The sequence below is a fragment of the Equus caballus genome, chromosome 3 (genome assembly GCF_041296265.1).
Source record: "Equus caballus isolate H_3958 breed thoroughbred chromosome 3, TB-T2T, whole genome shotgun sequence".
Lineage (NCBI taxonomy): Eukaryota > Metazoa > Chordata > Mammalia > Perissodactyla > Equidae > Equus > Equus caballus.
Window position 1 is genome coordinate 125470839 of NC_091686.1, and position 16996 is coordinate 125487834.

The window sequence follows — 16996 nt, forward strand, 5'->3', positions numbered from 1 at the left end:
GAACAGTAAGACAAAACAGGCAAAGCCCCTCCCTTCATGGAGCTTACATCCTGGTAGCAGGAGGAGACAATAAGATAGACCCGTTCTGCCCAGTGTGAAGGTCCAGGAAGAGGCATGCTCTTCCTCCCAGACCCTCTGACCCTGGACGGATCTAGATCTGTGCTTCTCTTACTGGGAGGTCAGGACTCTGGGGTGGGTAGTAGCAGGCTGGGGTATATAAATCACATGGTACACAATCCAAAATTGCTTATTTTTCAGAATAATAAACACTTGAACATTTTTATTAAAATAAGCAACAAAAATTTGCACGAATTTTAAGATAAAAATAAGCCTTCAAACAACTATCTAGAACAGTGGTGTGAGGAATTCTATGGACCTGCTTGTCAGTGAAACAAGCACAACTGGTAAAAATCATAAAAACCACCACCACCACCACCACTTACAGCCTCTGGAAACCATCCAGGGGCAAAGAGCAAATGAAGAACCTTTATTCAAGAAAACCTGCTAACACTTGCTAAGAACAGGACAGGATGAGGCACTTGGGGAACCATGTCCCTGATAAATAAATGAAAAGCAACAGGATACACTGGAGTATATGAGGAAGCCATTTGATTTAAAACTAATTCGGCCTGACCTTGTTTTTCCAAAAAGGACTGACGTGGCATGTGGAGCAGGCATTGTGCTTCTGCCTTAAATATTTACAATGTCCCAAAGACAAGAATAATGTCCCTAAAGACAGGGATGCGGCTTCCCCCTGATATCAGCGTTTCTTTAAGGATAAGCATCTCTTCCTGGGAATTAAGGATTAATTACCGACCTGCTGTGCTCACCTTGTGACCACTGACCTGCTGACTACTGATCTGCTGAGCCAGCTAAGGATCTCGTGACTACTATAAAATGAACATTCCTATCATACGTGATGCATGCTATTTGATGGTATATAACCATTCTGTACACCCTACTTCTTCAGTGCCCTTCCTTCTTTGGGGAAGGAAGGCCCCAGGCTAGTCCTCAGATCTGGCTCATAATAAACGCACCCCAATTTTGATTGATTATGGATTATTTACGTTGACAACCTGCTCCCTCCCTCTCCTCCCAGCTCAGTGGGACAGAAACTCCAAGGAGTGGGTGTAGCCAAGAACACAGGGCTCCCTCTCCCCCAGGTCCCTGTCGGGGGCTCTGTGCTCCCCCAAAAGGGGTGAGCTGCCAGCACTGCTCATCCTCTGCAGCCATGTGGCACAAAGGCTTAATCCCAGGGAGTCGCTGGGAGCCCCATTTTTCCATCCAGTCCCACAGAGAGTCTCTACCCCACGTACGACAGCCCCAAAATATTGGGGCCCACTCACCCTTACCCCAGTTTGCTTGTGGGGTGGAGGCTGCCCCCTGGGAGAAGCTAGTGGGGAAGACCAGAGGCAACTACATAGAGCTCTGTGTGTAAAGCAGGTGTCACTCCAAGAAAAGGGGATGCTGCCCCTGCCCACCACTAGGAACTGTGGCTCAGAGATTTTGCCCAGGGAGACAGGCAGGCCAGAGAACAGAGCAAAGCTCCCCTAGAAGAACTGACATTATTTGAAACAGAACGTGGAGAATTCCAGCCTAAGGCTGCTCTTGAAAACAATGGAGATTTTGGAGGCAAGCAACTAGGAGGAGGCTGGTAACTTCATGAGAGGAACAAGCTAAACCACAGGCCAAATGGCAGTTCACCAAAGAGAGCCAGGGAAAACAACAGCTGAGCAGGGCTCTCCTGGGGTCAGAACAACTTCAATGACTGCCCTTGAAAAATGACCCCTGCAAAGGCGCCCAAATATAATGAGATTGGACCATGGAACACATTTATCATAAGTTGTCGAAAACAAGAGAGCAGTTAGCTGGCAATGAGTTGGAGCCTAACAGCTGGTGTGACAGCAAAGGAGGCAGCAGCTTAGCAGAGCCATCTTGGAAAGAAACAGTCAAAGGGCACCACCAAGATGCTGTCATCCCAGGGAGGCCATGCCCCGAAAGGAGTGACAGCAGAGACTATGCACTGTGGGGGAAGACACCACTGAAATGGTTCAGCCAAGTCACCCAACAAACAAACCAGCAAACAACAATGACAACAGGCCCTGGTGGGGAGGGATCAGTATCCAGAGTTGCTACCATATGTTATTTAAAACGTTCAGTTTTCATCGAAAACTATGAGCAGCTATGCAAAGAAACAGTAAAGTATGGCTCAAACAGAAAAAAAAAGTTGGCAACAGAACATTCTGCCCTTCTGCAAAGGGCCCAGATGTCAGAGTTAATAGACAAAATCATCACAAATATGTTCAAAGAACCAAAGAAGTGTGTGAAATGTGTGAAGAAGTAAAGGAAGGTGTGGTGATGACAATGTCTTATTGGCGTATCACTCTGCAACAGAAAGGAATGGAGTCCTGGTGCGTGTTACAACGTGGACCAGCCTTGAAAACACGCTCCTGAGTGGCAGAAGTTAGTCACAAGAGACCATATATTCTAGGGTTCCTCTTACAGGTAACGTCCAGAAGAGGCAAATCTACAGCCAGAAAGGTTAGTGGCTCCTGGCAGCTGAGGTGGGGTGGGTGGATTACTGGGCTGGGGGAAGAGGGAGTGACGACTAAAGAGGCGATGATCCCAAAGCTGATACTGACGATGGCTGCCCAACTCTGAATGAACTAAAAGGAATGCAGTCCTGGCTCATAAAACGAGCATAGGGAGAATACAGAACATAACTATTCTTAAAACAAACAAACAAAACAATGGAAAACTCAGACCCCACGGTTCACTGAGGTCAGCTTTCTAAGCAGCGCTTGCTGGAAGTCCACGTGCAGCCGCCTGGCCCTGGCCCTTCCTGGCTTTGAGGAGGCAGTCAGGCCTCCCAGGGCAGAGATTCTTAAGTATGCATCTTAGAGATGACACATCAGCACTTCAGTTAAACGACAACCCTAACATTCCTATAATGTGAAAACATAAGCTTAGCTGTCTCTTTTCCTCCCCAGAGTACAAGCTTCCCTGAGGGTGAAGGCTGTCTGTGGTGCTGGCAAGGTGCCAGGCTTACCAAAGGTTCTCAGGACACCTGTGCTGGATGATGGACAGATGGATGGAAAGGGTGTTTCTGGGGTGGGGCTCCCACCCGGGTGGGTGAGCTACATGGGACCCTGCTTTGGGTGTGCAGTGTGGGAAAGCTGGGTGTAAAAGGCTGGTGCTCTGGAGGGTACTGCACGCACTCACTGGAAGGCAACCTCCAGCTGAGCACCCAGGAAAGGTTCCGGTTACAAGAGCCAATAACTCGTATCCTAAGAGGTCAGGTGTCCAAGAGGAGGAAGTGCTCTAGAAAGACAGAAGGAAATAGGTGGAAGTTCTTCTCTGACCAATCCTCACTCAAGTGGAAAATTCATTCCACAAGTATTTTTTGGCACCTATCACATGCCAGGCAGCGTCCAGGCCAAAGGCATACAGTGATGAACCCAACAGACTTGGTCCTGATCAGTTCCAGCTTAAAATGCAGTGAGGAGCCAGGTATTACAGGAATTGTACAAGTCAGTCTGTAATTACAAACCATACTAGAATGGTGGTAGAAAGCACTGGGTGCCATGAGAGACTAACAGAGGGAAGGTAATTTAGCTTCATGGGTGAACAAGTGATATTAGCTGAGATCAAGGATGAGTAGACAAGCAGGCTGAGGAGCCGAAGACACCAGAGTGGGCACATGCAAGGAAGAGCTTGTCACTCAGAGGACCTGTGCGAAGGGCAGAGGCCAGGATAAGGTGAATAAAGGGGAATGTGGCTCGAGGTGAAGCTGCGAGGTAGGCTTTTTACTCTATCTAAGGTTCAGTTACTGAAAGGTTTTGTGTATGGGAGACTGGGGATGGTCTGGAAAGTGTGGAGCAAGGGAGAAGGAAGATCAAGGAGGTCGCCCAGGTTTCTGACGTGAAGAACCACTGGTGCCGTCTGCTGACAGGGAAACATGGGTATAGACTGGATGTGAGGCTGTTATCTGTGCTCTGCCTCTGGGAGACCAAGTGGAGGAGTCAGAGAGGCAGCCGAGGAGACAGTCTGGAGGCCAGGAAAGAGGAGACAGCTAGAGGGATAAATGTGACCAGTGTGAGCCTATTCATGGCACTGAAAACCTGGAAGTGTGGTGCTGGCCTGGTGGCATACTGGTTAAGTTTGCATGCTCCACTTTGGCAGCCTGGTGTTTGTGGGTTTGGATCCCGGCACAGACATACACACCACTCATCAGCCATGCTGTGGTGGCATCCCACATACAAAATAGAGGAAGACTGGCATAGATATTAGCTCAGGGCCAATCTTCCTCACACACACACACACAAAAAGAAAACCTGGAAGTAGACGAAGTCATTTCAGGAGTGAGTGTGGAATGAAACAAAGAGGCAGTCCAGGGGCTGGCTCCGTGGCCGAGTGGTTAAGTTCGCGCGATCTGCTTCGGCAGCCCAGGGTTTCGCCTGTTTGGATCCTGGGCGCGGACATGTCACTGCTCCTCAGGCCATGCTGAGGCAGCATCCCACATGCCACAAGTAGAAGGACCCACAACTAAAATATACAACTATGTACTGGGGGGACTTGGGGAGAAAAAGCAGAAAAAAAAAAGTGGCAACAGTTATTAGCTCAGGTGCCAATCTTAAAAGGACAAAGAAACAAAGAGGCAGTCCAGAACAAAGGGCCAGGGCCCGGAAGCTAAGCCAGCAAAGACGACCAGACAGCAGAGTGCGACAGGAGGAAAACCAGACAAAGAGGGGGGGTCCCAGACCAGAGGTCTGCCCTGCCAAAGGGGGCTGAAGGATCACGTGAGAAGAAATAAAGCGTGTCCATGCTGGAATAAACAGCAAGCATGTTGTGAAGCACATTGAGGAGGCAGAGGCCACGCTCAAGGGAGGGCGAGGGAGAAACGGCGGATGGCTGTGAGGCACGCTGGCCCGTGTGCTTGGGATGGAGAGCTGGGGTGTCTTAATGCTGATAGAGGGTCCCTCAGCCAGTCCTGACCTGACTGGTCCTACGACTCTTGTTGACATTGCTATGAAATACAGAGTTTCAAAAAATGGATACTTTTTAAAAGTTTAATTATCAGTGTTTCTTTCAGTTCACATATGCAGTTCAGATGTCTCTAAGCTTCTGGTAACTTTTATTAACAGTTCCAGAGATCCAGGCAGTGACATTCATACAACAAAATTCCCACAAAGAATATTTGTATTTTAGGAATCAGGGCAAGAAATGTGAACTCCAGACTCTGACCGCCCCTTGCCCTATTCATTTTCCTTCTCACATTGCTCAGGAAATTGCAAACTTACATGGCTTCCAAAAAATGGTTTTTAAAATTAAAATCAGGCTACAGAAAACAGAGAAATAAAATACAATTTCAAAACGTTAAACACCCTAAATTCTCACCAGGTTTCCTTTCGAATGCAGAGCTGACCAGGAGCAAAGGGGTGCTCACTTCCTCTGTGGAAGAGGCCCCGTGGCCTCCGGTCTCAGACATGCCATGATCGCCACAGAGAACCAGCAAACTGGGTAAGAGAGTCTCTCTCTCCTGCAAGGCAAAGGAGAAACTTTCATTGCATTCAGGCCAAGGAGAACAGTGATCTTGCCAAGAAAACAACTTCAGATTTTAGCTTTACTCTAAAAACAGTAGCTCTTTCTAAATGAGTTAGACCTTTTACCTATGAGTTTACAGCCAGATCAAACGTCAAGGTCAAATACTGTCATAAATAAAACAAAGAGAATCATATGGAGGTCACAGAGCACAGGAGGGTCATGTTTAGGGCCTCTGAGGGCAGACGATTTGGATTTGGTTTCTCCGTTGCCACTTCCAACCTGTGAGAGCCAGAGCACATTAGTCTTCGTGCCTCAGTCTCCTCATCTGTCAGAGCCGCCCCTCTGCCCCTGGGGCTCTGCTTTGCCTTTGCTGCCTCTTCACCTGGAATGCACCTTCACAGACGGCGCATCTTCCCCTCCCTCCCTTCAAGTATCTGCTTACATCTCACTTGTCCGCAAGGACGACTGCTCTGACCATGCTGTTTTAAAACTACAGCCTCTCTCTCAGATGCTGTTCCCTCCCCCATCCGACATTTTCCTGTGGCAGGAATCACTCTCTGGAATACTGATGGACTCCTTTATTATGCTGCTTCTTTGTCCCACCTGGCTAGAAACCCCACATATGCCCAGACAGGAACAGTGATAGAGAAGCAACAGTGATCTAGAGGGAAATCAGGAAACATTACTGGATGGATGGTGGACAGGTAGAGTTAAGAGCCGCTATTCTACAGGGTTGCTGGGGACTGAGTCAGTGCAGGAGAACGTCCAAATGACATCCAGACAGTACCCAGCACACGGCGCGTGCTCCGTTTGAGGAGGCTGAGTAAGGCAACCTGGGTTCACTTTAGAAGCTTTATTCCTTCTGGGAAACCCTGGCACCGTGACCTTCTAGCACCACACAATGCACCGCAGCGCACCTCACCTCTGACAGCAGCGCGGTGTGGATCTTCATTAGGACGCCGTCCATCTCGCTGAGCTTGCGCCCGATCAGGGGGCTGCTGGGCCCAGAAACGTGGCCAATGTGGTCCAGTCCAAGGTAGTGGAGGATTAACACATCCCAATCCCCTCTTTTTAATACTTTATCCAAATGCCTCGTAACATTCTCATCCACCTTTAATGGGGGAGACAAACACATGAATAGCTCCCCTAAGTTCCCTTGATCTTCAGTCTCCAGGGAAAAGTGACATGCACATTTTAAAATGTAAGGGTTTATTTTAGGTAACAGGACTTACAGGCATTAGAAAAGATTAAAAAACCTCCCCTCAAAAAAAGGTCACAAAAAATTAAATACACATTAGCATTAGATTAAGTTTCACTAATATCGTTTTAATGTCTCCAGGTTACAGATAAGACATATTATATAGCTAATTTAAATGAGCAAGGGTTGTTCTGACAAAAAAATTCCGTGGGGTCACTACTGGGGCTTAACTAAAGCTGAGCAGATGGCCAAGTTACTCAGTGTCAAGTTGTAACGAGGTAACTAAGGGCTAAGGGCAGTTAGCTAAGATAAGACAACCAAGAGTTCAAGTAACCAGCAGGGTGAAGCCGAGGGCATCTATGTATGTCCCACAAGAAGGCTGTTCTGGAGAAACAGACACAGCCCTCAGTGATTAACCGTTAGCCTGGTCAGCCCTGACCTTCAGCCCGCCCACCTCCCTCCCACTGAAAAACCTATCACAAAGACAAGTGTTTCTGAGTGACTGTACACACGACGGGGAAACTCAGCCACTGAAGGACAGTAAGTGCTGTGTCTGCCCAGGTCAGCTTCAGTCAAAGGTCTCAGTGTAAGCGTGATGGCAGATGTGCCAGCAGGCCCAGCAAAGTGAGAGTGTGGGTGGTTCAAGGCCATCCACCCCCATGCCAAGCTCAGACATAGAGGGGCCTCTGCACTAGGGCACCTCTGTCTGTCCCAGGGCCAACTTCTAACCATGGGTCTAATCATGCTCTTCTCCTTGTTCAAGACCGCACTCCCAGCTCGGGCTGATGCCCCTCAGGACCGGACTCTGCCCAGCTCACCGTCTAACCTCACACCTCCCCACTGGGGATGCTGCCCTACCCACAGGAGAACCAACAGCCTTGAGAATTCTAGGCAGGCCCTGCAGTCCTCAGGCTCTGCCTCACACAGATGCTGCCACCCATTCTGTCCACCTGGGAAGTCCCACTCATCTGTCAAAACTCAACTTCAAGGGCTCTTTGCTGAGAGGCCCTTCCTGATCCTCTGCACCCTGTCATCGGGTGCTCAGCTGGTCTAGGCTTTGGTCTCGAGAGAACTCTGCTCACACCTGCACCAGGGTTTAGGTTCCTGGGTTGCAACCGATCATGCAAACGAACAAGTTTTACAACTTCTCCATACTACTCCCAATGTATTAACAAAAGCCACACACAGAACAATGTTTTCTCTCACTAAGGAAGAGGGTACTGGGCTCTATCTAGGATAACGTTTTTCTTATTTTAAAAACTGACCTCTGTATAATCTGACACAAAAAATGAGGTTGTTCCATCATATTCCACAAAATGCTTGGGGAATAACTTCACCCATGTTTCATCTCCATAAGAGATGATTCTTTTCCCAGCTGCTTTTGCCTGTGTGATCACGTTGTCTTCCAGCAGTGCAGGAGAATTGAGGTTCATGACGACATCAATGAAGCCAGGGACACTCCCTGTCATCAACGCCTGTAGGAGGAAATGTTCAAGAATTGGACCATGGAATCCAAAGTGTAGCATGGGAACGGGTGCCAAAGACCATTTAACAGATGAAAGAGGCAAGCATAACAGCAGGGCACCCCCAAAACTGGAGGCCAGGTCAGTGTTAGGACAAAGGGGAAAAAGCCACACACAGATTCTGGGTAAAACTAGCAAACTTAACGGTGAAGACGTGACCATGTCTCAAGTGATGAGAGGACAGAGGCGGCTGTGGTGTAGGTGGACAATGGTGGTGGCTGGAAAAGAAGCTACAGGTTATGAGAACAGAAGCCAAGAGCAAAGTGTGGCATGCAAAGAAAACACAAACCTGTGCATTCAGATCCACGTCAGGTCCTCATCTACGCTTCAATTCTGCTCCATGTGACAAGCAAACTCCATATGCACATCTCATAACCTAGTGATTCTAACGTCCACCCCAGAGGGGAACAGCCTCTCACACACCCAGGGAGGAAGGCAGTCTCTAGGCACAAAATCTCAGGAAGTCTCACAGGAAACTGGCCCAGGGATGCTGGTGGGACATCCTGCCAAGCTGCACCATGATTTCTGGGAGGAGAGGGTGGGTGTGACATGTTCTCACATCTTTCTGATAAAGAGTTAAGTCAACAATCTGCCTCATTTTAGCACAGAGCCTAAGAGGCCAAAGTTATGGGTCACAGGTCTCCATGATCTGGAGTTATCCGATAACCCATGATGCTGGCATCCAGGGACCTGTGCAGTGAAAATAAACAAGAATCTGGATAATGCCAACAGGTGTAATAATTTTGTCAAGACTTCTTTAGCAGCAAATAAATGCAAATATGAATTAACTGGACTTCTGGAATGCCAGAGTGAGGAGCTCGGCAAATCCTCTCCCCCAACAGCAATAAAACTGTCAAAACCAACCATTTCAGGACTTTGAAAACTCCCCAAGGATATACAACAAAGGACTATTAAATCTTGCTAAGAGCTGTGAGTACCTGTGGTGTTTTAACATGGGCTACTCCCCTGTCCCACCTTCAGCTCTGTGATGCAGGAGCCATCGAGACCAAGAGGGGCCCACCTGATTTGGGGCTCCATGGAAAACTCTCACACCAGGGATGTGATAAAAGCAAGAGGCTAGGCCAACATCACAGCTGCCTGAAGGTTCAATGCTGACTGTAGTAAGAGATCAGGCCAAAATTTAAAAAGGAGATCTGGGGAATGAGACAGTTGTAGTAGATATCTGTAAACTCCCACATATTCCTGGAATCTGGAAGCCTGTGTGCACATATGGGGCTGAGTGTACACTCAGGAGAGACCAGAGGGGGCTGAGTTACCTGTTCCTTCCAGCTGAACAGGAGGCCTGGCTAAAACAGAAAGTGAGAGTCAGGGCAGACTTATAAACTGTCTGAACGGTGAGCATGTGGGCCAACCCACACATTGCTCCCTGCAAAGGGTACAGACCTTACCATGTAGTGTGTTTAAGCAGAACCTTTGCCCAATCATTGGCTAACCACTAAACTATGCTGACTCAGGGTGACCGTTAGGAAGACTGGCTTAAAAATAAAAACAAGAATTGAAAAAAAAAACAAAACGAGCAGAGACATCAGTTACTGCACACTCTGGGGAAGACAGACTCTATAGAACTACTTCAGGCAAATCATTACACAAACAAACACAGCGACAACACCCACCACTCCTGGGGTGGGGATCAGACACCAGAGGTGAGGTGGGGGTTGCATGGATATATACATTTGTTACATCTCACTGACTGTACACATAAAAACACGTGTGCTGTATTCTATGAAACTTCTATCTCAATAAAGCTACTTTTCAAAATGTGAGCCTCTCTCTCACCCCAAAATTCTACTCCCTAAAGGTAACCAGTTACTTTTGGTGAGTATTCTCTTACACTTTTCTGTGTATGTGTACAATCAAAAATATACAGATACATATTTTTTACCAAAATGGTAACAAACTACATAAACAATTCTGCAACTTCTTTGTGCTTTTCAACTAATAATATATCATGAACCTCCTTCCCCAGAAAACACACAGCTACTTCATCTTTTTTTTTAACAGCTACAAAGTACTCCAGTGTTTGGATGTATAATATATTTAACCAATACTGTTTTAATGGTCATTTATCTTAAAAAGCTTTCAAAAGGAGTGCCATTTGAGCTGTGAAACAAGTGAGAGAAACCCCAAGCAGACTGGAGGAGGAAGGCCTGCAGGGGGGCTCTGGCCCATTGCATGTGGTCAATTACACCAAACAGGAAGGATGACCACTTCACTGCTGAAGGAAGACTTCTCTCTCTGCTTGGCAACAGCCCAGCCAATGAGAAACACAGCAGTCCAACCAATGAGAAACACCACAGCCCAGCCAATGAGAGACGCTGCAGCTCAGCCAATGAGAATGTGTAGCTGCCCTGAACTGTTCCTCTCCCCCAATGACCCTTCCTTTAGAAGAGGCCCCCCCCCCCATTTCTCTATAAAAGCAGCTCCCCCTCCTTTGTTCCCTGGATTTGCCTGTGGTTCACCAGAGCACACACATCTTGAACTGCAATTCTTTTTGCTATCCCCGAATAAACTCATTCTGCGGATAAAATAACAGGGGAATTTGTTTTTTAAGTTGACAGAGCTGAGACCTGAAGGTTGGAGTGTTGTCAGGTGAGGTGAGCTGGGGCTTTCCAGGGGGAAATGCAGCAAACTGCAAAGACCCCAAGGCAGAAAGAGGGCAGCACACCTGCAGAACTGAGCTGTGTGTGATTGGCGTGGACGAAAGACAGAAGAAGAGGGAAAGCAGCTCAGATGAGGCTGGAGAGGTCAGCAGGGGAAAGCCCACACAGCCTGGAGGCCTGGGTTAGTAGGCAGAGTGTAAGCCCTGGAAGCTTTAAGAGAGGAGTGGCATGACCTGATTTGTGTTTGCACGGGATCTGGACAAGAAGTGGTGCTGGGAGACTTTTACAGTGCAGACTGGAGACTACAGAAGACTGGACCTAGATGGTGGCAGCAGAGGTGCTGCTCACTCCAGCTACATTCACACCCACAGCAGGAAGAACTGTTTACCTCATTTCTTGTGAAGAGTGGGTTACCATCAATCTTTAAATGTCTACAGTGTGATAGACAATTGGCCTTACAGATTGTTTTAGTTTCCCTTGCTCTGATTACTAGTAAAGTCAAAAATCGTTTCATACATTACTGGCCATTTCGAGTCTTCCTTTGCGGATTTCTTTACATCCTTTGTCCAGTTGCTACTGGATAGTTGTACTTGATCAGATCCTCTTTACATATCATGGGCTTAACATCTTTTTTGTTACATCAGCTGTAAATAATTTTTCCAGTTTATCATCGGCCAGTTGACTTTGTCTATAAGGTCCTTTGCCACATAAAGGTTTTCTGTTTTCATGTAGTCGAATCTGTCCATCCCTTCCTCTAGGACTTTCACAAGGCACTTCCCTTCTTCTCACACTAGCTTGGGTTCCCACTGACATTTTCAAGGAGGGCAGGGACTACCTGGTATCCCCTTCACTCTAGGAAGCATGCAGGCAGCAACTGAGTTGCAGCTGGTAGTCCTAGGAAGTCGAAAGAGAGCTTGAGTCTGTCACTTTCTTGGAGGTTTTCCCGTGGTTTCAGTGGCCTTGGGAACAGTAGATTCTTGCCTTCTGAGAATTAAGGAGGGCTCTGCAGAGACTACTGAAAAAGGATTTGACCTGGGCACCCTATTCTCCAGCACTGCTATATAACGCAGTGTGACCAAGAGGCTTTGGAACCAGACAACAGAGGCTCGTGATCAGTTTCTGAGGCCAGTTGGGTGATTTTACCACTTCAAGCCTGTTTCCTCATTTGGAAAATGGAGAAGACAGAAGTGCCTATCTCATGGAGCCTATCTCATGGGGTTTTTGTGAATGTGTGTGAGATAATGCCTGCATTCTGTACTCACTGTAGCCAGTCATCAGTAACTGCTCCTTATTATGACTATAAATTCCCTGAAGAAAGGAAAGGCATTCAAAAATTATATAATTTTAGAAAGAAGCTACTGCAGGATCTTAACATGTGAAAGTGCTATCAGGGATATTAGTCTTGAGATGTTAAGATCAGTGTTTCATGACAATTGTATCAAAACTCTGAGATTAACTAAGTCCCTTCCCAATCTGGTGCCACGGAAGGGGACACATTTCTTAGCCAACACTACCCAATCCTAACAAATTCCAGAGCTGTGTAACCCTAACTCCAGTATGGACTTCCTGTTCTAGCTCCTCCCTGATAAGGAATGAGTAGCAACAACCTGTAGAGGACTGAAAACAAAATGAAATACTGGTTTTGTGAAATGAAACAAATGGGCTGGAGATGGGAGGCCCTAAGAACCACAGTGGCCAACGTGCAGGTCTGATTAGAACCTGGAGCTTGCGCACTCACTTACACATTTTCTTACAAGTCAGCCCAGATTCCTAATAACACTTTTCTTACCAAAACGGAGGAACAGTTTCCTTCCAGACTTCTCATAGAACAGATAAAGAAATCAGTGCTCCTGATGGCCTGGAGTCTGGATGCCCTTCTTCCAGCACGACAGGTCTCAGCAAAATGACCACTCCTCAGAGGCCATCCTTGAGCATCTTGACTAAGGTGCCCTCTCCCACTCCCCACAACTCTCCATTGTGTTCTCCTCCTTGATTTCTTCCACAGCATATATCGCTTTCTGAAACTATCTTATTAATTTGTATACTTATGTATTTTCTGTCCCCTCAATTAGAAAGTAAGCTCCATGAAGAGAGGACAGTTGCTGTCTTATTCTTCACCGAATCCTTCTTATCTAGAACAGTGTGTGGCACATAGTAGATGCTCAATAAATATTGCCAAATGAAGGACACATCACATCCAAAAGTGGCAGAGAGTGGGAAACGCAAGAATACAAAGTCAGTGAAAGATGTGGCATTAATCCTTTCAATCCCAGACTCTTCTATTCATCCAGTAAACATGTACTGAGTATCTACTAAATGCTGCCCCCAAGCTTTAAATGAAGAGGTGGCTCCTTCTCACCAAGTAGTAAGGTGTCACATGATCAGCCATAGATGTAACGCTCAGCCAGCAACTTTTATACCATGCTAGCGTGCAATATATTCACAGACAAACATTTAAGCTCCTCTGTCTCCTTCTGCCTCCTCCCATTTACTCATCCTTCCAGTGTGAGCTTGAATGTACTTTCCTCAGACAGGCTTTTCTGACCCCCCCCAACTACACTGAGCCCACCCCCCCAACAATGAGCACCATGTCCTGTTCTTCATCACACATTAACCGCACTTTATAACTGCATGTTCATTTGTATGTGCATTTAATGGCTACATCTCTCATTAGAGACTAAAAGCTCCATGAAGGCCGAGATACCATTTGGCTTCAACTGTGTACCTGTTACAATGTCAGCACATAGGAGTTGCTCAATAAATAGTTCTTGAGCCTATCAATAAAGCTTACTTTTATCCTTACCCATAGTTCTTGAGTGAGGCACTATGCACTTCAAAGCCACTCTCAGTAGGCTGAACAGCTGAAGGTGGTTTATCCAGCAGAAACTGTGATAGCTGTCAAGGCCAGATAATGCTGGTTTGGCCACTGTGTATACTACAATTTTGGACTAGTCTTTTAATTTATCTGAGTTTGCTTCTTCATTTGTAAAGTCCAGAGATTGAGCTAGATAATCCTAAAGGCTCCTTCCAGGATTGTAACTAACCCACTGATGATTAAAGAAGAAAGCAGGTTAGCAAGGAGGATGGTAACTCTTGGATTAGGCTAGCCTGGACAATCTGGCTCTAAATCCTTTATGGTCCCCATGAGTTTTGACTACTTGACGAGGGGCACAAATCTTGGGTCTCAGCTCCATCCCATCTGTGAGGCTTCTTCAGCATTCTACTGCCCCAGCCAGGTTGACAGCACCAAACTAATTTCTATTTAGTTAAAACTGGGACTCCAAGTAAAAGACTACTCTAGAAAAGACTACTCTAGAAAGCCCCTCTAAACCTCTGAAGGAGTCAAACCATGATCTATAAAACATTAAGTCATACCATTTACCTTGATTCGAGGCATAGTAACTGTAGGTGGCTTTGCTTCAGCCACAAAACTGTGCGATGCTCCTTTTTCCACCAGATAAGTTGTATAGGGCATAAATTTCACACCCTTTGAGCCAAAGACAAAATCATCTCTCAAGGCGTCTATCAGCACAATAACAACTTTACTGAAGAGAGGTGGTGGGAGCTTGGTCCAGTTGGAACTGGCTCCTAAAAGTGTTTGAAAGAAAAAAGGAAATTCAATTTTAAACTCTATTTAGCACTCAAGCACCTTATATTTTAGTTTTTGCCTACTTCTCCAGCACATATCCTGTGAAATCTACATATCTCAACCTAAAGAAAAAGGCCTGTTCTCGGTAGACGGTACTGGGGTGGGGGGGGGGGGGGCTGGGTAGGGTGCGCAAGCTCAGGGAGTCCCAGTATTAAGTAGTGAATTGCTCTTACCATGGTGAGGAGTACTGGGACCCGGGAGTCCCTTCATGAGGGCTCTGGAATGGGACATTTAGGGAGCTTGATCTAAAACAGTGCTGCAAGTAGGGGACAGGCAAGCATATTTGCAAACTGTTTGTAGGGTCAGTGGTTGGTAATGTGTGGACCTGGTCCAAAACGGGCAAGCCTTTACCTGGTATGTACTACTGGGTAGGTCAGGGCTAGGAAGGGGTCTATGCAGGGAAGTCTCAACCATTGTGAAAAAAGGGGTCTTGGAGGAATGTCATAGAAGAAAACACGAGAGGTCGACAGGAATCTTCTCTGTTGTGTTTTACTGAGCGAAAAGGGGGCCCAGAACAGGGAGTGACCCAAAGGCCTGTGCAGGGAAGGGGGCGTCACTGGATGAGTCGAGCTGGGGAGAAGCGGGAGCCTTTGCGGTGCCCAGGGAGGAAGGTCGAAGTAGGGCGGGTAGGTGGTTGACACAAAGCTCTAGGATACATAAGAAGAGGCTCAAAGGGTAAGAAGGGGGCTCTTGGTGATGGGGACTAGAATGGAAGAGACGACCCGGGAGCCCCGGGAAGAAGTCTGAGAGGCGGGGCTCAGAAGGAGAATCCTCCGGGAAGTGGGCGCGGGGAGCGGAAACGCCCGGGGCGGGGTCCGTACCAGCCGAGGGTTCGGGCGCTGGGGGCTCTGCTTGGTGCTTCGAGCTAGAAGAGGACCGAACCGGAGCCGGGAAGAATCCCCGAAGGAAGAGTACGACCCCGAGCACCTCGACCACTACGCAGCAGGCGGCGAAGGTCCCGGAGCCCAGCCGCATCACGCCCACCGGGCTCCTTGCTTCGCGACCCCAGCGCAAGCCTCGCCTAGCAGCTCCTTCCGGCTCCAAGAAACAGCCTCTGGGCAAGGGCGAACTGGCAGGGCTCACAGGCCCCGGCGCCCGGTGTCGGCTACGGGTGTCGTCACGTCCGCCGGCGCGCCGGAGATACGCACGAAGGGGGCGGGCGCTTCCCGATGCGTGATGACCCTGAGCTCTGGGACCTTTCCGTGTGTTTCCTGTGCGCCCACTCGCGAGGCCCCGCCCCTGCCACACCCACTTTGAGTCCCCGCCCCCGCGGGTCCCCGCCGCTGGCCGGCCGCCCTGCGTTGCCTGTTTCGCGGGTGGGAATAACTACCACGTGCCGTCCCTCTTGCTGGGATGTTTCGCGCGTATTGCCTCGTTCCTCCTCACATCAGCGTAGAGCCCTCACGTGTCTTGGGCAGGTCGTGCAGAGGACGCGGTGTCTGACCTGGGCTTCAAGTTGGGCTGCCATTACAGTACATTGCTAAGTGACCTCAAGAAGGTCAGCTGACTTCCTAGGTCTGGGCGTCCCTGTGCCGGATGGGACTCCAGGACATTGTTGGGGCCCCATCCAGACCCTTTACTGGCCACTGCCTCCAGCTTCAGCTCCAGCTCCTGCTCCTGGGTGTGTTTGAGGCCAACAGATCTGTTGACCTGAAAAGCCTCAAAATGAGTTTATCCCAGAATAGCTAAAAGAATTGCAGTTGAGGATGTGCATGTTATGGCAAACCACAGGCAAAGCCAGAGAACAACAGACGGAGCTGCTTTTATAAGGAAAAGGGGGGATGGGAGGGGCTGTCCTAAAGGAAAGTCCCTTGGGGGAGAGGAACAGTTCAGGGTGGCAATGCTTCTCATTGGCTGAACTGTGGCATTTCCGATTGGCTGGGCTGTTGCGGGGGCGGGGGGATCTTCCCTCCATAGTAAAGTGATTATACTAGTGTTTGGTGTAATTGAGGGTGTGTGAGACCCCCCCCCCCCCCGCCCAAAGGCCTTCCCCATCCAGTCTAGTTAATGTTTCTTTATTAATTTCCACAGCTCACAGCTGCCCCCTTCTCTGGAAAATTGCCCTTGGTTGATGGGAACTGCTGAGCCCTGGAAGTTACCAGTCTCCTATATACCTGGAGTCTTTGACTGACTGAGGTCCCAGTATAAAGGCCCAGCTCCTTTGCTTGCTTCTTGGTGACTTAGCCGCAAATTCTCAGAGTTTCACTTTCTTTGTTGTAAAAATTAATAAAGAGAAACCTTATTTAAAATGGAATTGGGAAGCCAGAAGAGAGAACTCTCATGCACATGGCACTCAATGCACACTAGACCCCAACAGGAATAGAGGTACCCAGCATCTCCAATGGGAGGTGACACCACTTACCACCCCAGCAGAAGGAGGGAGGAAATTCCTCCTTGCCCAGTAACAGCTCAACCAAAGACAGACTGCTGTGCTCAGCCAGCAAAAAGCCACTATACGTAC

At 48.0% G+C, this 16996-nt stretch overlaps 1 protein-coding gene across 16 annotated transcripts in view; it reads right to left on the minus strand.

Moving 5' to 3' along the window:
- The window catches only part of PIGG (phosphatidylinositol glycan anchor biosynthesis class G), a 50221-nt gene extending 34501 nt beyond the window's left edge, over positions 1 to 15720 (minus strand). For 14 of the 16 annotated variants that reach the window (XM_070264107.1, XM_014738675.3, XM_014738672.3 and 11 more), the window contains exons 1-5: positions 15357 to 15720; positions 14269 to 14474; positions 8008 to 8217; positions 6467 to 6655; positions 5398 to 5539 (exon numbers count right to left, since the gene is read on the minus strand). In XM_070264107.1, coding sequence (XP_070120208.1) covers positions 5398 to 5539; positions 6467 to 6655; positions 8008 to 8217; positions 14269 to 14474; positions 15357 to 15510 — 901 coding nt within the window. In that variant the 5' untranslated portion in view covers positions 15511 to 15720. Of the gene's footprint in view, positions 1 to 5397; positions 5540 to 6466; positions 6656 to 8007; positions 8218 to 8554; positions 8956 to 14268; positions 14475 to 15356 lie in introns of those variants that run through there. The other 2 variants (XM_070264108.1, XM_070264109.1) reach the window with 1 other exon arrangement.
- Positions 15721 to 16996: the final 1276 nt, after the last annotated feature.